The sequence below is a fragment of the Cariama cristata genome, unplaced genomic scaffold (genome assembly GCF_000690535.1).
Source record: "Cariama cristata isolate BGI_N322 unplaced genomic scaffold, ASM69053v1 scaffold18618, whole genome shotgun sequence".
Taxonomy (NCBI): Eukaryota; Metazoa; Chordata; class Aves; order Cariamiformes; family Cariamidae; genus Cariama; species Cariama cristata.
Window position 1 is genome coordinate 51,316 of NW_009631371.1, and position 25,497 is coordinate 76,812.

General features: G+C 41.7%; 1 protein-coding gene across 1 annotated transcript; it reads left to right on the top strand.

Moving 5' to 3' along the window:
- Positions 1–2,492: 2,492 nt before the first annotated feature.
- Positions 2,493–19,768, top strand: LOC104166089 (sodium/potassium-transporting ATPase subunit beta-1-interacting protein 2; the record flags this gene model as incomplete). The annotated part of the gene is made up of 2 exons (XM_009705911.1): positions 2,493–2,553; positions 19,683–19,768. Coding segments are annotated over 2 exons (147 nt in total), but the record flags the coding sequence as incomplete, so codon positions are not given.
- Positions 19,769–25,497: the final 5,729 nt, after the last annotated feature.

A 25,497-nucleotide genomic window follows, 5' to 3' on the forward strand; every position in this document is an offset into this window, starting at 1 on the left:
GAACAGAACAATTTCTAGCTTTAAGGCACTCTTTTAATCAGCAAGCTCATCTGATGAAATGCTGTAGGATTTACTTACATATCAAAGGAGTTTCCTAGACATTTAAGGGATGCAACTGAATACAATTAAAAGATCACTTGTAAGCACGGTTTATGGCACAGTTTGTTTGCTATGCTTTGTGAGAGAAGTTTAGTTAATAACATGTGAACCTGCGGTGGTTTAGCAGATAGTAAAGTATTGAACTGTGTTACAGGAAAAGTTTTACCACTGCGGCCTACTAGAGATGCAACTACTCAGCTATCTTGGATCTGATGGTCTGTAAAAGAGAACAGAGAAACTATTAAGCCAAGGTTCACATTCAAGAATGAAATCATTTATGAACAACCTTTCTGGGCCTAATTTGTTGCTGAATTAAACCTCATGTAAAGTCATTGAAGTCAATGGGGTTATGCAGGGCATAAGTCAGTGGAGCAAATTAGCCTTCTGTCTTGAAGCCAAGAAACCAAAGGAAAGATCCAATAAAACAGAGATGAAATGCTGATATTAGCTGAATGCCACTGTTCTTGGTACAGTGAGTTCTTTGTGTCCAGCAGTGAATATTTCATCCTTCCCCGGTGTAAAATCTTCTCAGCAGCACTATAAGGCAGATTTATAATAAATGACAAAATTAATGATTTAGTTCTCTTGTAATGCAGCTTCTGAGCTCCCAACAGGAACTTAAGCAGTTAGCAAACAACATCCATGCTGGCTGCGGTGTGATCTCCAAATCAAGTCTTGATCTCTTCAGAAAAATCTTGGGGCTGGCTTTTTTTTTTTTTTACCCTTTGGCCATCTGTCACCCGTACAGAAGCTAGCATTCATAGCTATGAAGAGCTTTCTACATAGAAAATGGACAGAACACCAGGAATATCTGTGTAAGAATTGGAGTAAATTAGACACGTCACTGCCTCAGGTATGAAGGCACTAGGAAACAGAATGGATTTGTTTGCATTTCATGGATATGGGTAATATTAAGGACTCTAAGAACCCACAATATTGCAGTGATTGTAGGTGTGCTTTGGATTAACAAAAAAAAAAAAAAAGCCGTTTGCACTAGCCAGCATTCATAACAATACATGGTCTTCTCTCAGATTTCACCTTTTACTGTCCAACTCACTGATTACTTTATCTGAATTTAAGATCATCATCTCCCTCAGCCAGAGATTATGGGGTTTGCACCGCGCACCCAGAGAGCTCAGTCCTGGCTGGAGCCTTTAGGCATTTTTATTATCCATATCAAGAGCTAATTTCCAAAGTCTACAGCTGGGTTTGCAGCTCATGAAAGGCTGTCTGTGAGGTGACCTGTACAGAATAACACATTTTGACAGGACAGCTCACTTTTCACTACAAAGAGATCAAACAACCTAAATTCTTTTGATGTCCTACCATGCAAGCTTCAGTGATGAGCTAAAGGATGAAAAATGGTTTGTTGGCAATCAGTAGAGAAAAGTCTCCAGATCTACATGTAAGGGAAGCCGTGTAAAGCATGCCACACATAGAATCATAGAATCATTATGGTTGGAAGAGACCTCAAAGATCATCCACATGCTGCTGCTCCAGTATTTGTTCTGTTGCTTCTGGTGTGACTTCTCAGCAATGACAACTTGGTGGAGGGACTTGCAGAGGACTCATATGATACTTGGCCTGCGGCATGTGTCATATGAACCGTTTATTCCCTTTTTTTATTTTTTCAGGTGGTAGTGTAGGGTAGGCAATCTACTATGGTACTTGAGAAACACTCCAGATTTTCATTTTCTTTAAATCCTGTTGCTTCTGTTTACAATTCATTTCTGGGCATGCTCTGAGGAGACGAATGAAGGGAACAAGACAGGAATTTGCCAGCCGCAGCAAGAGACACTGGTGTAAACACATCCAGACCCGTCCAAACCGATAGATATGTCTTGAGGCTTGGGGGCTATTGCAGATAGAGGAACAAGTCCCACTAATCCACAGCCCTAATTTCAAGTGATAAAATATCACAGTATTTATATCACTATAAAAATCACGGTTTACAAGTGCACTGAATTCGTCCTCAGTTTAGCTGGCAAGGTTCTGCTAAAAAACAGAGTTCTGCCAGAGGGTCAGGTTTTGTTGGATAACTAATCTGATTTTGACAGAAATATTTACATTTTCAGTGGCTGAAAGTCCATCCATCCAACCACTCATTTGGTTTTCTGGTTTTCAATAATTAAAAATAAGCCAATTTGGTAAAGGAAAAAATTTTATCCATTTTTTGAAGTTTTATTGACAAGTGTGTTTTTCAAGAAAGATGCAGAATTCCCCTCACTATTTCCAATTAGAATTACCAAACTGTTGTGAGGAATTGTCATTACCTCATCAAACAGACTCTGGTGAATTTTGTTATTTCTGTTTCTGTTGTTGCTTTTCTAAAACCAACCCTTGTTTTTCTATTGTATTTGCTTTACATCTGACGCTATTACATTTTGTTTCAGCTGGCGGGCTTCATCTATGCCTGTTATGTTGTGAAATGTATTACTGAAGAGGAGGACAGCTGTAAGTACTAAAGCTTTATTACGTATAAAATGAATTCTTTTTCTTTAAATCACCCCTCCACTATACTGGCTCTTGCTGATTTCAGCCTAAATTCCTTATTATACTATAGCTAGATCATGCTTTCTGTCCATCCTTCTTGATCAAAAATTTGCAAGTACCTAAAAGACAAAGGAGTCGTGAAATGAAGCTTTAAAAATACATACTCCTTTCTTCTGAAAAGATCATTGCAGTTTTTCTTCCTTACAGCTAAGCTTAAGACGTAAAATAAAAAAAGCAAAAATCCCAATTGGTAAATACAAGCACTTTTTTTTTTTTTCTTATTCCAGATTGTTACTAACTATCTTCACAGTAATTGGTTACCACTGAGGGTACAGCTCTTCTGTGTTGCCTTGGGTGTTGGCTTGTAAAAGCACTTCTGGCAAAAAAATAGCTCTAGATCATTGCAGGACCTTCATTTATGAGAGGTGAAACTGTGGAGCTCCTCTTTGTTCCTGCTGCTCCCAGGGTACAATTACAAGGAGCGAAACGATTTCATATAGATGTATGTTTGTGTTTCTTCTGCTTACTTATATCAATAGAAGCCTGTTGAGCAGAATTTGCTCTTATTACATGCTATGGAGTCAAGCCATTTCATTTTTTCCCTACTCTAACCTTGATTTCTTAAAAAGGGCCACTGCAGCATTTCAGTACATCTTGGGATTCATACTAAAGCACTTTAGAAACAAGCATCAGAACGGCACGTAACTTTGATAAAATATACATGAATCCTAGCGAGAGCTCTGCAACAGGAAGCTAAAGGGTTTTTATTTGATTGAGAGCGCTGCTAGGGCTGGTGGGGGTTCCTTTGTGTGTTCTCCTGCGTAGAAAATAGCCGCAACCCTATAATCTATTGGCAATACAGTGCCACTGTGAGCCGTCAAGGGGAGATTTAGTGCCGAAATCAAACCCCACTTCGGAGGTCTTTCCAACTACGCTCATTTCAGTTGCCTGTGTTTCTGTAGAGGCGAGGAAAGCACAAGAGTGAAAGGGGTTTGGGGCAGGTGGGTGCAGCAAGGGAATGTCACAGATAGGTCTTGTCTTTCTAGGGAAGGATCCAGTCATATGTGCGTTCTCCTACTTTCCTGTTAAGTGCTTTCACTATCTACAGAGCTGGAGGAGTGATTCTTTGCCCCCCCGAAACAAAATCCCATTTAATACTATTCTGCCCTCTCTTCTAAGGGCTTAAGTCTTTTTTTCACTCTCCTGTAATGCTTCAGGGCACGACAATAAGTAAAAAGCGAGGAAGGGACTTGTGACTTGGCTCACCAAACAAGCGCAGAAGTCGGAGCACGTCTGAGAGATTTCTCCCGCGGTCTGTAAAGTGGCATTCCTGGCAGCAAAGTGCCACGGCCAATATGAGTATTGTTTTCTGCTCGCTGTGGCGGGAGCTCCCTGTTGTTCAGAAGCCACAGATCGTCACGCTTCTTTGAACCTTTTCTTGCCGTCATCATGCCTATTTTGAGGCTTTTATTATTTTGTTAGTACACCTCAGCCAGGACTCCTCTTCCAGCCAAAGAGCCATCTTACCCATCTGTGAGCATCTCTCTGAGGTACCGGAGCAAATCCCCACCCAGTACAACAAAGCCAGCTCAAGCTCAGGCACCCCAGCTTCACCTCTGGTCAGGTTTGGAAGTGTGGCTGGGGAAAAAAAGAAAAAGGGAACTTCTGTGGCCAAGTTGTCCCAACACTATAATAATGCTCGGAACGGGTTTGGCCCCTCGAGGTATCATAAAATTAAAGCAGCTTTAATTTCTACTGAAAGGCTGGACTTAACAGGGAGTAAGAATGATTCTGGTTCTCTCTCTGCGCAGACATCCACTCTGACATGTGCCCAGTGCTCGCTGCACCAGCCAGGAGCTGCAGGCCGTACAGATACCTCCTGCTTGGGTTTAATTTTAGATTATTTTCTTTCCATTTAGATACGTTCTCTCACCTTTTCCCTCCCTTTTGGCAGCACATCCATCTATTGTGCTCCTCTGAGAAGTAGTGTATCCATTATGGATGCCATGTTATTTAGTATTTATACTCCAGAGGAAGATGCCTAAGCGTAACTACCTCAGTACCTTCACGCATGAGGTCGTCTCATGTGGATCAAGTGAGTATGAAGGAGAAAAGCTTTCAGGAAAAGCAGAATGTGTTCCAGAGCCATTACCAGATCTTCCTACACATGCAAGTCTTTGGTCTAAGATCACTTCAGATCCCCTTGCTGGGGGATCTCTTCCCATAGACTCTTCCCATAGTCTCCTCTTCCACTTTTCCAGTTCCTCACGCCTGCATGCTGCTATGGAGCAAGCTCTGTGGCAGAGAGGGATGAAGGCAGCCCTCCTGCCCACAGTGTACTCCCTCCCTCAGACTTGCTGGACATCTAGTATAGCAGAAAAAAAAGCTTTATTCTGCTGCCTACCAACCCCTGCCTAGCACCCATACCTGGTAAGGGGTGAGGCTGGGCTTGTGCTTGCATGGAGTTTAGCAGCTGGTGTTCCCCCTGTGTGCTCAAAATGTGTCAGCTGTGAAAGATCCTCTGGTAAAACCAGTCATCACGAAGCAGCTCTCCCACCCCACTGCCCTGCTTTCCCAGCTGCTCAAGTGGTCCATGAAGAACAGAGAGACACTGCCGTCATCTTACCCACCTCTATATTCACAGACATCACAGGAGAAATCTAGAGCTCTGGTTTTCAGGACCACTCATGCCTGTAAAAATGAGATGCTGCATTGCCAATCGCAGAGGACAATAAGGACCGTATTGGGTCACACCAAAGGGGCATTTAGCCACTAGTCCTGTCTAATGGGACACAGTCAATAGAAAAAGCCTTTATGATGACACAGAGCCAACAGGAAAAGGCTTTTGCTCCTCAGGATGGACAAAGTGACCACCCATGCACTCAATTCCATTTCTGCTGCTTTGCTAATGGGCCATGGGAGCAACAGCAGTCTGGACGAGGAGCAAAAGAGGCAAAAACACTGAGCCTGGCAGGAGTGGGCAGCAAGTCATGAGAATAGAGAAAAAGTCATGCAACATCCAACATCCAGACATGGGCAAGTTCCAGATTTTAACCTGAGGAACCTATTGACACTACACCAGAGCAGAGAAGGTGCCTCATCTTCTGTTAGCACAGAGCCTCAACCATAGAAACAGAATCAAGTTGGTCTTAAGCTGCTTTGGCTGAATTAGCTTTGCTTTCAGTGTAATTGGAACAATCTGAAAGAATTACTATTTCTCCATTCTTTATGCAGATTTTATTAAGAGAACAAATGAGCTAGGGCAGAATTAAGAAAACATTTCACTAAGATTAACCTGCTCTAACTTCACTAAAGGATTAGGAATGGAACAATACAGTGATCAAATCAGGGTCATAACTATGGCTGAATCAGCAAGTCTAGAGTCTTTAATTACTCACACAACAAATAAATCCAGCAGCAGGCCCCCTAAATCAAAGCACAAGTCTGCATTACCTTTCATGAGAACAATCTGCTTTGGGTTAATTCTGCACCAAGGATTACAGAGGAAGCTGCTTTCCCTCCTGGTACAGTCCCAAGCAGTGCTCTAACTGGGTGCACCCATCTCTGGCTGGCTTTTCCCCAGCTACGTCTCTTGGTGGTGGTTTGTTGCTCCCAAAGGTCCCTTCTGCATCACGTTCCTTGTGGCTGCATAGGGAGCAGGAACTCTGAGGCTTGGGGCGCCTTGGGTCTCCATCTGGGAAAGACGAGGGAGTGCCCAGGAGGGCTGCTGCCGACTCATTGCTCTCCTCTTCACTATCACCACTGGTATGCCTAAGCCATTGTCATTCTTACCTCATTAGCATTATTAGCTGCAGCAATTAAAAATAAAGCATGAAAATGTCAGCAACAATCATTACTTGGAGGCATTCAACGACTGTAAACTTATCGGAGCTCCTCATTTGTTTTCCAAAATCGTATTAGGCCTGCATTTTTCAAAGGCTGCACATTATTTTTAATAACATTGAAATGTTCATTTAATGTGCATTTCCTCACTAGCAATTTGGCTCCCTGCTATAAGCTGTTACTGCCTTACTAAAAGAAAATTCAATGTATTTTTGAGAATGTTATTAAATATACAGATATTTTGTGAAAAACCCTGGAATGTAAGCAATAAAGCATCATCCTCCTGGGGCTTTTTGTCTGTAAGCAATTAAAAAAGAAACTTGGGTTACTGAAGTGGGAATTCTGCACTTGCCTTGCAGGTTCTGTTGAGGGAAAGGGGACTGGCTTGTTATTAGAGGGACAGCTTTGGCTGGGAAGGAACCCCAGCCTAGAGAAAATCACCAATTCAGTCTGTGTCCCACAGCGAAATCCTAATCCAGAAAGCTCCCTGGCAGACCCAGAGAGGGAGAAGAAACTGCATTTACCTACCATAACACAATGGCAAGGCAATCAGAGAATAAATATGGCCCTGACTGTTCCGAGTGCCATGAGGTACAACCTTTGCACTCTCTCATGCTAGCAGGGATCCAACTTGCACATACACTATCTTCTTGTCTCTTGGCATTGTTACCAGGTAAACTGGAAAGCAAAAGAAATTGTAACTGGGTTAAGGAGATTTTTGCCGCATATTCTCTTGAGCCCAGGTTTTGGTGATATCTGGCACAGAAGTAAAGCTCTAGATAACACTTTAAAATTATTTCACTCCCCTCCCACCATAAAAACTCGAATTCAAGAATCTATTTGAGTTACTGAAAACATTCAGGAAGACAATACCCCAGATAGGAGATATCTACTGGTGAGCAATACAGCATAGCAATTATGTGCCAATAAACTCAGTGCCAAACAACAATCCACTCTGGGATCCTAGGCCTGATCTGGGAAGTATGAAGGTGACGACAAAGATTTTCTTTTAAAAGACAATATTAAATTCGTTAGATGTGAGAGGTGTGAAATTTTGACAAACATATGGGATAGGTAGAAAAGCCTTTTATTTTTAGCTCTGTTACAGGCTGCCTTCCACCTTTCAGCAGGTTATTTAACCTCTCCATACTTCTATTTCCCATATTTAAAATCGGAAATAATGACAGGGACAAACTTACAGGTGTGTTGCTTCATAACTTTGAGCTTCTGGGATGAAAGGCACTATTGAAGTGCAGAATACGCTCAGGTATCCTTTTATTTCTGTGCCAAATGCTTTTCACAATCTGCTTAGCGAGACATTACAGAGAAATAGTACCTCGGCTTCCATCCCTGCTTAAAAATCTCTAAAACAAAGACAAAGAGAAACTGGTAGCAAACATTTGGCTATTAATTCTGCTTCCTTACTTCCCTTCCCATTTTCTGGGAAATATGGCTGCAAATCCTGAGACTACCAGGGCAAGAGAAAGATAGGAAGGAAGCAGAAACTAAGGCTGAGGGAGATGGCTGAAGATGGCTGCAACCATCTTTCTGCTGTCAAGGCTGTACTTGAAGGCATCTCTGGAAGTTGCTGTCCTGGGCAGCCTGGCAGGTCTCTTCACCACCAGCTGAAAGGTGTCACCACAGCCACAGAGTGCACGGCAGCCCTGCCAGTGCAGAATAATAGGATAGAAACAAATACAAGCCAATATTTAAAACACAGTTGTTCTCCAGCCGTTGAATAGGTCATTCATGAATGAGAATTCAATGAACACACTACAAAAGCTGAAGCTACGTCTTGGTTTTGCTCAGCTGCACTCTCCCATTTACAGCCTTTGGCTAGTAAAAGCCAGAAGCTGTATCTGTTATTTCATTTAGTGTGGTGACTACTACGTGAACTAAGTAAACCAAAGAGAGGGAAATGGGATGCCTTTGGCTGTCAGGATGCTGACGGAAGCATGGAGGGAGAGAAGACTTTGAAATCCCATGTTACTGCCTCATGCTTGTCATCCTAAAGAGAGCTGCCTTGGAAAGCTGCAGTGCCGCCAGGAACATTTAGGAAATTCCCTGAGAAATTCCCTGCTGAAACCTGAGGTACAGCATCAACCTTTTGCACATATCAATAGCTGGTTCCTGTGTCATTATTTCCAGTCATGTCCTGCCTTGCAGGGGACCTTTTGCAGAGCAGAAGGCTGGTGTTGAGCATCTCCTTCTCACCGGCGCAGAGCACAGACACTCCGCATCCCACAAGGCGTGCTTGCTGGTTTGAAAGCACAGGCTGAAAATATCTGAGCTGCAGAGTGCGAGGCTGAAGCGCAAGGGGGAAAGCCTATGGCAGAAAGATACGACAAGTGAAACTGGCTGCATTTGAGATGCAAATGGACCTGAGCAGTCCAAGGTGTCATAGGGCTCGGTAGACGTTACACAGCCTGGTCTGTGATCATTTGGCACTGCTCTGCAGAGAGAAAAACAAACTTAAAGCTCAGAGGAGGTACAGTTTGTTTAAATAATAGCAAGTAATTAGTCTGAAGACAAAATCAGTGATGGCATTTTATAATTACAATTAATTTAAAGGTTAATTTCCTTTGGTGCTAAAATCTTATTTAAAACATTTACCAGGAAAGGAAATTAGGACGTTACTATCTAGATGCATAGAATGCTTCTGGGAATCCATGCCTATTATCACTAGAAAATTAGGTTAGACTCAAAGTGGGAATTTCAATTCATTTTAGTGTATAATAGATGGTGGTCAGGGCCTTGAGTCAGAAGGGTTGCTTAGGGTAGACTGTACAATTTGCATTTTCTTTGTTTGTGGGATTAATTGCAAATGTTTGCAACAAAAGTGCTGGGTTTATACATGAACAAGCTTGACATGAAAAGAAAATTGGTTATGGATTGCTGCTTTCGTAACTAATGAAGTTGATGTTCAAGGAATCCCTAGGAGACAGGGTTGTGGTATGTGGCAAATATATAAATAAAATCACACGGGGGAAAATGGTGGTGCTGCTGGCTCCATTTATGATAATTTCTCTTCTCCCTCGCTGTCTTCCCTGCCACTCCCCCGGCATCCATCACCGCCTCCTGTGGGGATTGTCAACCTCAAGTTTAAAAAATATCTAAATAACATAATGTAAAGCTTGAAGGAAGTAACATTTCCATTCCAGCAGCTCATCACAATGGGATACTGCTTAATAAAATCAATGTATTGTAACAGCCAGGGAGATATACTTACCTTGCATCATTTTTTTTAGCTATTCACCACACACATCTTATCTTTTCAAGAAAGACGTGTTGCAGAAGTGTTGGAAAAGATCCGCACGTGTGAAAAGTGAATGAACACTTAACATCTCTTTTATGAAGAAAAATACATTTCATACCAAAACATTTTGAAAATATTACTTGTCTTGTCATGTATTAATTGTTTCAGGAGAGGAACACAAAGAAGTCCAGATCATGAAACAATGTCCCACACAGTTGCGTCAAACCGGTAGCAGAAATGAGGTAGTAACTAGGGACGGTTCTGACAACAAAAGCCGCAGATGATTTGAAGAGACACTCCGGTTGTTGCCGCAACTAAATAAGACGTGGTCTTCCTGGCCATGGAAATGTTTTGACATTTAAAAATTAAACAAAGCTCATCTTCAAAACTAGGAAAAATGAGCAAAATTGGAGACTCTCCACAAGCTGAAAATTGCATGGAAAATGATTTCAGACGGACCATTGTTTTGTTGCTGGTGGAAGACTCCATTTCGATGTCAGTCGTTCGCGGCTACGTTGCACTGACCGCGGAGGGCAGGCTGTGGAGGTCAGCCCTCCTGCGCTGTGCCCAGGGGAGCCTCTCCACCTTCGCCCCAACGGAGAGAGGGCAACTCGGGGAGGAGCAGGCCACAGGTGGCCGTCCAGGGCTTCCCCACCCCATTTTCCCAGCCTCCTCGGGAGTTCAGCCAAAATGAGGGGGTGTAAGACCGCAGGTCCTGGCCGGCTGAGCTCAGTCTGGACTGAAGGACAGCAACGTCTTGGAGAAGAGCAGTGAGGAGCGGGTGGACTAGACTCATTAACCATTTCCAGTGTCCCTAGAAAAGACACCTGCCCACAGTCTTAGCGTCTTCCCCCCCGAGACAGTCAATGTGAGCTCCTTGCCGTTTCCTACATGCCTGGGACATAGCTTTGTACTAAATTATTTTTATCAGCATGCCTTCTGTTAAAGTTTTCCTTATTACTTTTCCTTTTTAAATTTCTAGATAGGTCTTCATTAGCATTGGATTGTTAACTTTCATAGATTTGGGCCTTAATTCTCCACTTTGCTGCACCTACTAATGACTCTTATTCTAATTTATTAGTGTGGTGGTCACACTTGGAGGCCACTGCCCCAGGAATTTTCTTTTTCCTCCTTTTTTCTTTTTTCCTCTCTTTATTGCTTGCCCCTAGCAATGATCTGGCTAAGAACAATTTTTCCTAACGATTCATTTGATAACTTCTATGATAATTCAGTCTACCCCACATTTTCTTTAATTCTTAGAATGATTTGTCAAAAACTATTGCAGGGCTGTATTTTTTTGCTCAGTACTGAAACATGAAAATTTGAAAGCAAACGGCTACTATCCAGCAGTGTCCACGTCTGTCAAGTTTAGAAAAATAATCTGTTTTTCAGACTATCAATGTTCTCATAGCTGAGTGCAGGTCTTTTGTGGACTCTTTACTGAGCATTGGACAAGCCCCACTGCAAGCTTGGACAAAACTTGCAAAGCCTTGCAGGAGTCAAGCAGCAGCCTACCTGACTGCACCCCTGTTTCCAAGTCTATAAGCTTGACAGGTGGCTCGCTGCGCTTTTATCACATACAAAAGGCAATGCTGACTGTTTCAGCCCAGTATTTCTCATTGCTGCAGCTCTGCTCCAGCCATTTCCTCCTGACCTCTGGTTCTTGCTCTTGCCTGCCCTGTCCCTGGTCCCTGTTTCTGCCTTCAGCTGCCAAAACCTCACCCGTGCCTCCCAGCCCTTGCTTGGTTACTCCTGGATTCTTTCATCCTGGCTCCTTTCTGCTCAGCCACGACCCTGGTTCCAACCTCCTCAACATGGTTCCTGCTGTTGGCCAGCCCTGCCTTGCTGACGCATTGCTCCAGAGCATAGTCTTCCTCGCGTCCTGCCCTGAGGCTCTGCCACTGACCAGACCCCTTCTCCACCTGGGAGTCTGAGATACATTTTGGCTTCTCTAACTTCAGGACCCTCAGCACCATTCATTTTGATATTTTCTGCTGGGTACAGCCATGAGCTGGGCTCAACTTGAATGCAATATCTGCATCCCTGCTTGGTCCTAACTATAAGGAGTAACAGGCTGAGATCCCTGTCAGTACCTCTGTAAGGGTCGTGACCCCAGGTGGTGCTTACCAGGTCTCACAAACCTGCGTACCTCCCCAGTCCCACGTCTTGTCTCAGGAGGGCTGATCAGAGAATTAGCCAGGGGATCAGCAGCAACAGAGACAGAAGAAGGTGCTGCAGGCCCTTATCCAAGAAGAAATCTGATGAGAGGAGAAGAAGCTGGAGGAAAAGCTGCTGTCAACCAAAAAAATTACAGAATCATTTTGACTATTATAAAAGTAAACAGCATAGAAATAGTGTCAATAGGGCAGAATCTGAGCTGAGAAACCCCACCACAATTTGTGTCGGGGTTTCCCTTTGTTGCTGCTGTGGTCATTGTAGGTTGCCATGAGATGTAGAATGCCATGAGCTTACGGTTTAAAAATCTGGGGTTTTAGTTTCACCTTGCAAATGGGTGAGCTAAGAGCACTCACAGGCCGTTACTGGCTGGTTGGCAGAAATGCACCGCAAGAACCGGACCAAGCGTCCAAGTCCTTCTGAACCCTCCTGTGCCGGCAGGAAGGGCACAGCCTCACATATCGGTGGATGCCCTCCTGTCTCCTGCTTTCCTGCTGCTTGGCTCTATCCTATTTTGCAAGTCTAAATCACTGTGCACTCAGCACAAAGACCAATAACATTTGATTATCATTGTAAACAAACTTTATAGAGATTGTACTCAAGCAAACCTCCTCCTGTGTGCTATATTGTGGAACAGCCACCAAGCCATACTCGCAGCATAAAAAGGCAGCAATGCTAAAGTGTTTGGAAGTGTCTCCACCAAACAGCAAGAAGGGTAGCAGGATACTGGCAGAGCTGCAGGAGCAAGGGTGTCCCCATATGTTCTTTTATATTTTTTCCCATATGTCATTTCTGAAGTTATTAAAACCAAGCCTAGTTTTACCCCCCTCCATTTTTTTCTCGGTTTGGCCAGGTTTTAGCTACCAACATTTGTGCACAGCTCGCTCTCGCCTCACATACTCACTTCTGCACCAGCAGTGCCTCCAGTGCTGTTATTACCTGTACCGTATTTGCCATCTCTCCTCTCTCCCAGCTATGCGTGGAGCGGAGTGCCTTGCTGTGGCAGTGAAGCTTAATCACGGCACTTCCAAGGCCTCAGTCCAGAGGACCAAGTCTTTGGCCTCCAGAGCCAGTGTACATAAACTTAAGACCTCACATGTCAGATATCGCACATGTACACCATGTGTTCTCTCTCTGCTATACCACGCTGGAAATATGTTCAGTCATGACATGCACGTGCAAGAAGCATCCATGTGCACACTCACATATGCTTCCCTGGTCATTAGCACTTTTTAAATGGTACCACCTTTATCATGGGTAATTGTAAATTTTTTATGATATTTTAGTGCTTTAGACTCGTGAATATATTTAAGGACTACCATGATGCCAAGCACTGTACAAACATGAACACCAGCCCTGTTTCTTGGAGCTTTCAATCTATGTATTAGACAACAGGTAACTGGTGGGTACAGGCAGAAAGTGAGCACAAAGAAAATATGAGCAAATATTATTCACTGTGGTAGACAGGAATATAAGGGCATTGGCAACCTAATTATTGCCAACAGAGCAAAGAAGAGTTTTAGGGAAAATAATAAGAGGACTGTTTGTGAAGACATTCTCACAAGGAGAGAAAATGTTTGGAAATTTTACAAGTCAAGCTGGCAGCATGGGGGCAGAATATAGCTTTTAGAACTGGAAGGAGGAGAAACTGATGTGGAGTCTCCACAAAAGTCTTTAAGTGTAAAAAGATTTAGCTTCTATTTGATGTGATATAGAAGATTAAATCGGTAGCAGGGTGCAGAGAAGAGTAACCTGGCCAAAAAGATGAGTCCTGCAGCTTTTGTCTCCTGAACTCCACATTTGGTGGGTTCAAAAAAAAAAGGATCATTTGTGATGTTCGACACTGAGAGCCCTGGGTAAATGTTACAGCTGTGTCCTCTTCAATATGTAAAAATAATCTTCAGAAATTGAATTGTGCACAGCCCAAAACAAAATTGCCATCTTACTTATACCCTCAAGTGACAGGCAGACTTGATGATACCAGTGCCGTCATTCACTATGAGAGGTAGCAGAGAAGGTTAGGGAGGAGCGGCTCAGAGTTCTGGTTTTAGTCGTGCTGAACTGGAATAGATGTTTAATTATCCATGGGTAAATATCACAGAGAGAAGCTGAGATTTCAGTTTGTATAGAAGGAGCAGAGTGAGCACAAGCCAGGTACCCCATGACACCTCAGAGAGCCGACAACAGCGGAATTTGCATTTGCGAGTGCAATTACCCACTTTACAGGAGGTGGAGAAAAATAAAAGGCAGAGGTAACTGCTTATGGGACTCGAGCATCATGCTGGAGGGAGAATGATCAAGAAAGGAGATGAATGATGAGAGGAGGAACGTGAGCACGTGCAAAAGAGGCAGCAGAGGCCAGCGAGGCAAAGGTTTCAGGAAAAAGAGAGAAATGGCTGTGCAAAAGGTGGCTGGATGACCATGGAGAGGACTGTGTGCGCTGGGTTACCAGTACCTGAATTTGGATAGGAAGAGGTGATCTGACTGCAGTTCCAGGTGCGTGCAAGGGCCAGACCACAAGATGGGATAAAATCTTCTACAGAAATGGAGGAAAGTAGCTCCAGAAAGTGTTTGAAACCATCGGGGGGGGAGAATGGGACAAACAGGTGTAAGGGTGAGGTTGATTTTTTTATGAAAGGAATTTACATATATTAGTACTGGGAGGGAAATGCAAAAAAAAAGATCAAGAGAAAGACCCTGTTACTGGGACAAGCAGAAGTCTTACAGAACAAAATTCCTCTGACTGTAGTAAAAGAGAAGGGGAATGAATGGTAAAAGGGGTGAAATATGCTGTCAAACTGAAGAAAGGAGGACTACGTTATCCATTTGCTTGTACAAGAAATGGGAGAGATGGTGTGCGGAGAAGCAAGTGGAGACGGGAGGAGGGAAACAGATGAGGAGGTGTCTGGGATGAGGGTGTCTGGGATGGAACTAATAAAGCTGGAGGAGCCAAGCTACTTCATCAGGGAGATGGACAAAGTGAAGGAGGAGAGAGGAATCAGTGAGAGAAATCACCCTCATTATAGAATTACTACCAAAGACATTTTCACTTTTGAAGAAGGAGCCCTGGGCACCCACATCCACTGTGGGTGAAGGCAGGGTTGAGTGCTGGCTGTGGATTCACTGTTGTGAGAGACAGGGCCTCATGCACCAAGGGTAGGGATGAGATAATCAGCAAAACAAACAATAGTAGCAAAGGAACAAAGTAAGGAGAGGATTTGAAAGCAGTCAAGAAGTCATCCATACTGCAGGTCACAGGCTGGCCAAGTACATGGCTGTTTCCCAACCTTTCCCATTCCTTTTCTTTGCAGATAAAGCCACTCATCCCCCTCCCCATTTCTAAACTCTGTAGCCTTTCATATCGAGTCTGCATTGATTTTTGCATGCCTACTTAAATGCAAGAAAAGCCATAGCCTCAGTCACGTTTCCATACACATATGCCCTAAATGACTCTTTGGGTCAGATCCTAAGCTGATGTAAATTATCATTGCATCAATTAAGTCACTGAAGCTATAAATATATATATATTAACTGAGGACCTGAATCATTGTGCTTCTGTATTTATAACATACAGAGGAAAATTTCTAAAAGTAGAATACTGTCTAGTCTTCTGGTTTCTATTCAGTATCTTTCCTTTTGCTTTCTACAGGAAGATGTTATTGCTTTTTTTCCACACAGTTTCCTTTCTCTTTGTGCATCTGTTGTTTTTATCAGCTTCAGTGTTTCTCACTACAAACTTTCTAGATATTCCCTTCTCCCATATGCACATCCATGCTAATGGTGTCTTTTTTGTGCATCCCAGTTTAATGGTCCCTCTATACACCACAGACGTCCAGAAATGAAAAATGAGAAACGCATCTATGCCTTTCATCCTGTTCTGATATACACCAGAGATGGTAGGGACTGGGCCTGTGAACAGAGCCTGAAACTTCATATCCCTGTGGGTGCTTAGTAGTAGAAAATATGTCCCTATTTTGAGCCATATGTCCTGTCTATGTTACAGTTGTAACCACAGTCGTATGCCTGACAGGCCCCCTAACACCAGCAAAGGAAGAGAATACTCAGGCTGAATTTCTTATGACACGTTTTACAGATAAATAGAACTGTTATTATCCTATTCAAGTCCAGCTAGGAAAATAAGCATCTCGGTACCCGATATTTCAAAGGAATGGGATTTTGTGTTTGTTTGTATATGCACTTGTGCTTTTACTAAAGCAAAACATGACAAAAGACCCACTTCTGATACAGTGACATGTAAGATGAATGTAAAATAGAATAGTCAAAAATGTGTTTGATGGATGAGGTTGAGGATGGAAGCCTCTGTAGCGACTCAGCTAATGAGCCTTGTTTTATTCATCTCATGTTACTGCTGCCAGGAAGGTATCAGTTGTACAACACTTTCAGTGACCTTTCAGGCACAGCCAGGATAAAATGCCTGCAGAAAGGGCAGCGTTTTGCATGCTTTAAGAAACGAGCTCAGAGTCCACAGGGAGCTTTTAGCACAGTCTGGACACCGCGGGATTTGCAGCTCTGAGAAACTGCCACCATCAAGAAACATTGCTACAAAGAAATTACTGAAATCCTTTTATATTGGAGTTCACTTTCTATTCCCTACCTCTACCTACCTTTCAAAGTTTGTTGTTGGGTGTAAGAAGCCATTGTATGCCTACAACAAGGTCACAGTAGTACTCTCTGCCCTGCCATCATTTGGTTACACGCATGGGAACTTCCACTGTCAGTTGAACACAGAAACGTCTCTAAAAGCTCACCTTGTTTGTCACTTGATAATCTGACTTCTTAACACTCTGTGTTTACTCTGTGCAACAGGGCAAAGACACAACAGATGCAGAGATATTCGGCATGCGTCTTTCTCTCATGCCCACATAAGCTCATTTTACTCAAAGAAATCTTTTTCTTAACGTATTGGTTTAGCTTTCTGAAAACAAGCCTAAAATCACCCTTAAGACTTCTTGCCCCATGACTGCAAAACAGAGTATCTCTGTCTGGAGCCTTCTAATAATGGTTTACGGGTTGCTTGAAGGGTCTTGGGAAGTACAGAAGAAATGCAAAGCCAGACAAAAGCGTATAAGCAACATCACTAAAGTGACGTGGGTTGACACCAGGGAGACGCTCAATCCAACCCAGGTATTTTCTGACTTGTGTTGTCAGAGGTCAAGAGTCAGAAAAAAAGGAAAACTGAGCAAGAGAACAACAAACCATAGCTACAGCAAAGACACATCCATTCTTTTTGCTGCAATCTTTATTTTAATAAGAGGGGGTTTATTTCCTCCCAGCCTAGCACTTCACTCAATATTCCTATAGTGAATTCTTCGTTCTGTGCCTATAACTTAGTATGCTTCCAAAGACATGATCACATTCTAATAAAGTTATTCTGATGGTTACAGACTGTGAGTAAGTAGGAAACAACAAACGGCATTTATTTTGATTTTAGCAAGATTTTGACCATAATGAAAGGTTTGTAAGCAGGCCAGGGAAGCACTGTCCAGATGCAGTCGCCATAGGTTGTGTGCAGTATTGTTTAAAACTCTATTTGAAATTTAGTTATCAACCAGCTGGGATGACATTTCAGATGGGATCCCACTAGGACCTCGGCTAGGGAAATAATTCTCTTCATTATTTTTGTTAACAGCAAGGATGATAGAGGAGAGAACATTTGTAAAAATTTCAGATGAAACCAGACTGGGAGGGGTACAAGCACTTGTGAAGATCGGCTTAGAAGTCAAAATTATCTTGATAAGTGGCTTGAAATCAAGATGAAATTCAATACAGACAAGTGCAAAAAAACTCCTGTGGGGAAGAATCAATCAAGTGTCTTCAGATAAACTATGGACTACTTGGCTAGATTACAGTTAGTGTCAAAACATAAAAATAAGGAACTGGTTATTAAGCATTTGTATGATGTTGTTGAAAAAAGAAATTAAAAAACAACAACAAAAAAAAACCCCACTATGTTATTCCAGGTAATGTACAGAAGATCTACATGACAGTTGTTCCAGTAAGTCCTCATTTGTGCACCTCATTGTAAGGGAAACATGGGTAGACTGAAGAAGGCTCTTCGGGCTTGGAAATGTAGATGCTTGGAAAACACAGGGTGTGAGAAAAATTTGAAAGAACTAGGTATGCTTAAATCTGGAAAAGATGGATAGCATGAAAATACTTTTTGAAAATGCTTAAAAGTAGTTATTAACGAAAAAAATGGCTCATTTGTCTTCATATCCATAGGGAGAAAAGGCCAAAATGTAGAAAAGTAGTTAATTTGCAGGAAATTACATTTAAATTAGACATTAGGAAGTTAGGTGCAGAGAAAGGCAACACAGAGAGACTGTAGAACCTCCTTCATTAGAGATGTCAGGGATTAATTTAGTAAAACATCATTCTGGGATAGGAGTATACATAATGCTGTCACAGAGAACAGCATCAGTTAAATTATTTCTGCAGGGGCCATTCTTGCCAGGGAAGAAGGTGGATGACAGATTCAACATGTCTGTGGTTGCAATGGAGACATACTGTACCAGTCCAGCCTAGTGTTTTGGTGGCTTTTTGCTTGCAAAGTAAATGGTGGACAGAAGGGTACAAGAATTTGATTTTCTAACATGTCTGGAATGTGTGTGACTGCATTGACAAGCGTGGCTCAGTGTGGCACACATTGAGGGAGGGGTATCTTATTATAAAATAACCTCATAAATGCAAATGTTAAGGACTCCAACTACCATGAAAGTTCTCAAACCAAGGTTTATAAATTTACATGTTGTGATTTTTATGTGAACGTTATTGCACTTTAGATCCACAAGAAGTTATCTATCAAAGAACCTTTTCTCTTTTTTTTTTGCTTTTAATGTACACAGAGCCAGTCTGTCAGTAGCAGTGTGAAAAATGTAGCTCCATACCTGAACTCTTTGGCCCTTTTTTTTATCAAAGTAAAGTCAAGTTCACATCTGCTGTGTAAGAGACAATGTTTCAGGGATGAGAGCTGCCCAAATAACCCAATAGTTGGGTTTCCCGGTGCAAAGGAAGCAGAGGGTGCACTTTTACCTGTGTAAAACAAGTGCTATAGCAGAGAAGCAGGGGTCTCAGCCTCAGATGAGACTGAATTGCCCTGGAAATTGTTTAAAATAAATATGAGAAGACCATCAGGATCTGGCAATGGTGTGAATTAATAAATAACTCCTACCCTGCAACCTTCCTGCAGACCTCCAGCGCCTTGAGAGAAATCCTGGTTGCCTTAGATCTGTGAAGCCTCATCTCTGAAGCTCAGACAAATTGTTCCAACCCTCTGTTCATGCATTTCAACCCAAATGTCAAAGCAGGGAATCAGAGAAACTTCTGTCTCTCAGACAGAGTCGGATCAATGTGCTCTCTCCTCTACATCACTGAACCACAGTATGACAGCAAGCCAGACACAGTAATCACAGTCAGAAGCAATGCATTCATGCCAATAAATAAATGGTTTTCAGCATTTGTAATATCTGAATAGCATGTTGTTTTGTACTCCAGTGAGGTGGTCTACTTGAAAAAGAGGGATGTGTGGCTATTTCTGGTAGACAGATGGCTGTTATAAATCCCTCATTGTTTTTCTGTGATTTTAAAATTAATTTGGTTTTAAAATTTTAAAAGGGACTTTGCATTTCTCTGGCTTTTTTACCCTTTTTCTGCACCTCCACAATTAGCTAGCCTAATTTTAACAGATTATTAGGGGGGCTATCAAAAATAATCTGTGTCCTGAGTGTTTCTTGAATGATAGTGCCTATCACTTCTGAAAAGATGTTGCTAATGAAAGCAATTTTCCCCCTTTCAGTTGATTTCATAGGTGGATTTGACTCTTACGGCTACCAAGGTCCACAGAAGACATCTCATTTACAGCTACAGCCCATGTATATGTAAGTACTCAACTTCTGAGATATTCTGCAGAGTGGCAGGCTGATATTAAAGGATCATTAAGCTGAAAGATGACGTGACTTAAAAATTCAGAATAGGCAGAAGGCTTTTTTGGTAGACGGAATTCATGCTACACTTAAGCACCAACATAGCTCTTCTGTTGAATTACAATGATTTCTTAGGGCAGGATATAATGTATCACAGTTGTTTAAACACCAAGCTCTCAGCTGATTTCCCCCCATATTCATTCAAGCAAGTTCCACTCAGAGGCAATGAGAATTTGGTGTAGTAAAAATTAGTCAGATCTGACAAAACCTGGTTGCAAAAAAAGTGGGTTTTATTAAGATTTATCAAAAGTTCAGCAACTTGCTTAGTGGATGCATTTAGCATTTGTCTTACCAGCACATCTGTTCACTGAGGCATCTCTATACTTCTTTTCCAGTGTCCACAGTTATAGAAAGAAAACAAATGTAACAACATATGGCTCTTAAAACCAGTTTGAACAGAAGATAGTATTTTACCTAAGCAGTGAGTGACAACTTCATCCACTGCCTAGAAGTGCAGCCTGATATATTTGGAGATTAAATAGGTAATCAAACCTCGGTACATACACACAACTGGAGTATATTCACGCTAGAGCTAACACCGAACCATAGACCAGTCCAGGAATAATCATCTCCAAATATTTCTTGTACTGATGCCAACTGCAATGCAGAACAGTCCCGACTGCCCAGATAAATCTTACCTTACTGCTGCAGCCTTTTGAAGTGGTTTTATTTACCACCACTGACCTACACAGTAAAAGCTTAGCACAGAACAGCTCACAAAGGGCCAACATTTACTTTTTTCCTTTGGTTCTTTTCTGAACAACTCTTTTGAGGAAAAGAACTAAATACAGGTGGACAATATCCATCCCAACAAACACTTCCATTCACCTCTGAATGTAATTTCAATTCTTCTGATTAGTGGAAGCAAGTCTGCTAATGGATTAGTGGATTTTTTCATGGAACAGGCATTTACTCCTTTATCAGTGCTACAATCAATTCTGTGGTAGTGCTTAGGATTGGGCCCTTCGGGAGCTTTGCTAGGAGCTTTTTAATAATCTCAAATTACAATAGTGTGTATCTCCAATGCCATCTTAACTTCAGCTTCCCATCTGTCTGTGCTCAAGTAAAGATTTTTCACCTGCACTTTTGGCACAGTGCTGTGCATTTAGAAAATGTTATTTCCTTCCTAGTATTATGTGGGGCTCATAGGTACTTAGAACAATTCTAATCCTATTTCTTTCTCAGTATACCATATCTTGTCATCAACATATGGAGCCCTCTAGCTGATATTATTACGTTCTCTTTATGCTCTCAGTGTTTCTTCCAGAACAGCAGATTGCATTTACTGAGCATCTTCATACTGACTGGAAAGAAAGCTAGACCAGTGGAAAAAAAGAAGGCAAGATTTTTAAGCTTGTAGCTGAGACGAAGAGATATATGATAAATCCATGTAAATTGTGTTCCACCTTATTTCAATGCTATGTTCTCACTGGAGTATAGGTGATTTCACAGTCTTAACTGAGAGACAGAAACCAGTACGTGAAGTGACATTTTGTCCAATCCATCAGTATATGAGCTGACGTTTTGTCCAATCAACCCACAAAAGTGTTGCCGTGTCCCAGCCACAATCAAACCAAGACACTTCATGTTTCCCTCTGACTGTATAGTATTTGACAAGGTTCTCTAGAATTGCTACAGTCTGTCCTTAAGAGGCTTTTACAGCATTTAGTAGTGCCTTTCTGTTATTTACAGCTGAGGCACACCAGGAACACATGCATATGTATTCACACTGCAGTTGCTCTGTAAATGTAGGCAGACCATTAGGTAGTGGGATGACAAATTCGAATGTCAAATTAATCAAACCATGGTTTGATCTACTTGTAGCACTATTTACAGCAATATTACCTACTGGAAATGCAAACACACTGATATGATAACAGCAGGCCATACTTGGTGTTTTAAAGCTTTATTTGTTGGGAGGAAGGGTTTGGTTCCCTAGGGATCTTGTTCACCAAAGAACATGAGTGTTAGCCTCCATAGTATTCAAAGAGAAAAAAGAAAATACAGGACTTTACTCTCTGGCTAATGCCACCTGCATTTTACAATGCTTAACATCTCTACAGGATGAGTGAAAGGCAAGAATCATTTAACACAGAAAGGCAGAGGATAGGATAGGATAAGATAGGATAGGATGGGATGGGATGGGATAGGATAGGATAGGATAGGATAGGATAGGATAGGATAGGATAGGATAGGATGGGATGGGATAGGATAGGATAGAACAGAACAGAACAGAGCAGAACAGAATAGAATAGACCTTCTGCTTTATGGAGTCCATTGCCATTCTCTCACCACTGTCCAAGGTATAATCATATCCATCCAGGATACACCTATGCTCATACATATCCATATAGTTGTATTCATATAACTATTTCCACAACTTTATTAATTGCTACTAAAAGCCTTTGAATCCATAGGCAGTGGAGGATATATTAAGCATCATCCTACCTAATTCCTGCAAAAGATCAAGAGAATACAAAGACAGCTTGTTGCCACCTCTGCATCCTCTACTATTCAGGCTCACACTGGATACAACTCATGTGGAGCTCTGGGTTTATCAGGGAAATAGGAGGCAGTTGCCTTTAAATCATCTGGTTGCTAACTCTATCCATAGTAACAATAACACCTTTTTTTGTTGTCTGTGGTGTGGTAGTACCTACAGGTGTGCTAGGCATGCTACAGAAGTGAAGCAGAACATATGGCCTCAGCTTTGAAGAGCTTACCAAATCAATATCAGCTTCTAATGGTCGTAAAGATTCTGTCAAAATGCAAATTTCAACATGTATTTCAGTAATAAGCACAGCAACCCCCCCATATATTTACCAGATCAATTCATATACAGAAATAGTACAAATCTCAAAGACACACAGAGTTGTGTGGTAGGTCTCAGTCATCTCGCATGTACTGCTTGCTGACGTGAATTGATTTAGTGGATTGCAATGACAAAATTCCATCAGCACAAACCTTTATTTCAATTCAAGCCAGACAGATTTACATCCAAGTGATTTAAATCAATTTTAACTGTTTTATACATGCACAGTTTAATTATTATCCTGAAGGAATGCTGGGTTTAGTAATTGCTAACTGTTAAGACACACTGTTTTGTAACCAGTTTCCTCCTGTGTGCTAAAGTTAGCGCTTCATTTTGTTAATTTGGAGGTTATACTGAACCTGCACAACCTACACATGCAATTAAATAATTATATTGATTTATTCAGGCTCCTCATGCTTATATTTCTATTCTGTCAGGACTTTTTATCTAAACAACTATTACTTTTTATTCCTGATATTAATCAAGCTCTCTACTTATAAGAATGTTCCAATTCAATTTAAACACACACAATACATTGGCGTGGCATTTCATCAGGTATGGAAAACTGCCATAAATAAACAGGATACTTAAGGAAAAAAATTCTTGATTTATGAAAAAGAAGCGTTATCTGTAGACAGTGAATTGAGGTGACTATCTTTTGCTACTGTTTCCTTAAATAGTCTGGAATTATTAGATTCAGGCTCACTTTGTTTCTTTTCTCTATACTTTAAGCTTTGAATTCCAATCACAACTCTCCTTATCATCTCGCCCAATTTCACATTTAATTTAAATCAGCTTACTTTTTAAAGAGAAAAATATATTCAATTTAAAATTATGTTTTAAATAAAACACTGGTGTTTTGGGGAAGAATTCTTATCATGACGTTTATCTACCTGTTATAAATGGCTTTTTTTTATTATTTAAGTGCCAACAGTGTGCTCTATGCTGTACAAGTCAAGAAGCCTAGACAGTCCCTTCAAAATGAATACGCTTTTTAAACAGAACGGGACAGAACCGGTGCTCATGTACCTCCTTGCAGTGTGGCCACAGCTGATGTACTAAAAAGCAGCTTCCTGGCATTCTGTGCGGGAGATGCCGGTGCTCATTTCCAGACCTTGGGACAAGAACACAATAAGATGGTGGAAATCAATTGTCAAGAGAAAATTCTGCTCTTGGGAGGTGACCGAGGAAGGTGACTAAACACTCCATGGCACTGATTCTGCTGCACATGAAAAAACACAGATAGAGTTGTGGAACAAGACTGCACTGCATGATCACTGCTCTAAAAACAGTAGGAAGGAGGGAGGGGAGAGAGATTTTCCTTTACGTTTTTCACAGTAAACTTGTTTGCTCAAGAAAAGAAGAAATGAAGCAAAAAAAAAGCATGCATGTCTGATGCTGATGCCTAATGCACTGGAGAAATTGCTCAAAAGCAGTTCAGCCCTGAAGTGAAGCTTGCTTTCTTCGTATTGTGTGAAGTCTGAGAATCGTTGCATTGTATATGTATATGTATACACACACACATACTATATATGCATAGAAACACACCCCTGTATGCACACAGACCCCTTTATACATGTCTGTGTGTGTGTATATATATGTATATATATACCCCCACTTATGTGTATTCTGCTACACAAGGCTATTGGTAGGCATTGCTTTCCACTAGAAGGCACTTAATGATAGTTTCTGGCTAATGGGATCCTGCGTTTCACCAAATGTTAGAGGGATTTTGAGTCAACAGCTCTGGGACAGAGGGGTGTAGGAGGGTTTAATGTATTTGCTTTAGTATCTGGTCCCATCTTTTCTCTCTGTTGTATTTACATGTGCATTACACTGGTCATGGTCTCCTAGTCTAAGGCTGTAGGTGTTTGTCTAGATAATTGCCTGTACTGAAAGTACTACCTACTCTATGATTCAGTTGACGTATAAATGAAACATAAGCAAGACACCAAAAACAGCACCTAGAGTATAACCACCGTGATACTCAGCAAGTTCATGCCGTACAAATCTGCTGCGTTAGTATCTCCTCATGTTTGTGGGATTCAGACATTATGGGCAGCACTTCATTTAAATAAACTACCAGCTAAGTCTTGTCTAGCAACCAACAACATCTTGGATTTAGACTGAAAGCTGGAGTTACAAAGCACGGGTTTGGGACAACACTGTTCGGGTGTACAGGGCCGTGGCACCCGCACGTGCACTCTGCTTTGCAAGTGAGCCTCGGGTGGCTTTCCCAGGCACCTGCGATACAGCCCTTCTCTCCCCGTACTGCATCACTTCTTGCTTTCACAAAGACAGCTACATTTCTGATGAATTATTATAGGTCAGGTCATCTTCCAGTTGACCCATGGATATATAGTTAAGACTGTAATTAAATATCGTTCCTGCCTAGAATGGTTTAGAAAACCTGTGCTGACTTCTCTGACAATGTTCCAGAGAGAGCCAAGCAATCACCTGAACAAACACTTTGTCTTTCTGTCCTCTTCATCCCATGTGTAGCTGAACTATTACTGGTTGGTGGCTTACACTTGCTTGCAAAAGGGCACCAGAGCAGCAGGGCAGTGATGAGACAGGTATATGGTGGATTGTAAGTATCATTCTTTTTCTGTCTTTCTTCTAGGTCAAAATAAACGTGGGGACTACTCAATGTGGGCTGGAGGACCTGTCAAAGAAACTGTTTCAGGATGGCCTCCTGGTTCTTCAAATAGCAAAAAAAACCCCAGTTTTTGTGCTAAAAAAAAAAAAAAAAAAAAACAAGAAAAAAGCAAGCTGATGATAGAACAGTGAGACAAAAAACAACAGACACCTTCAGC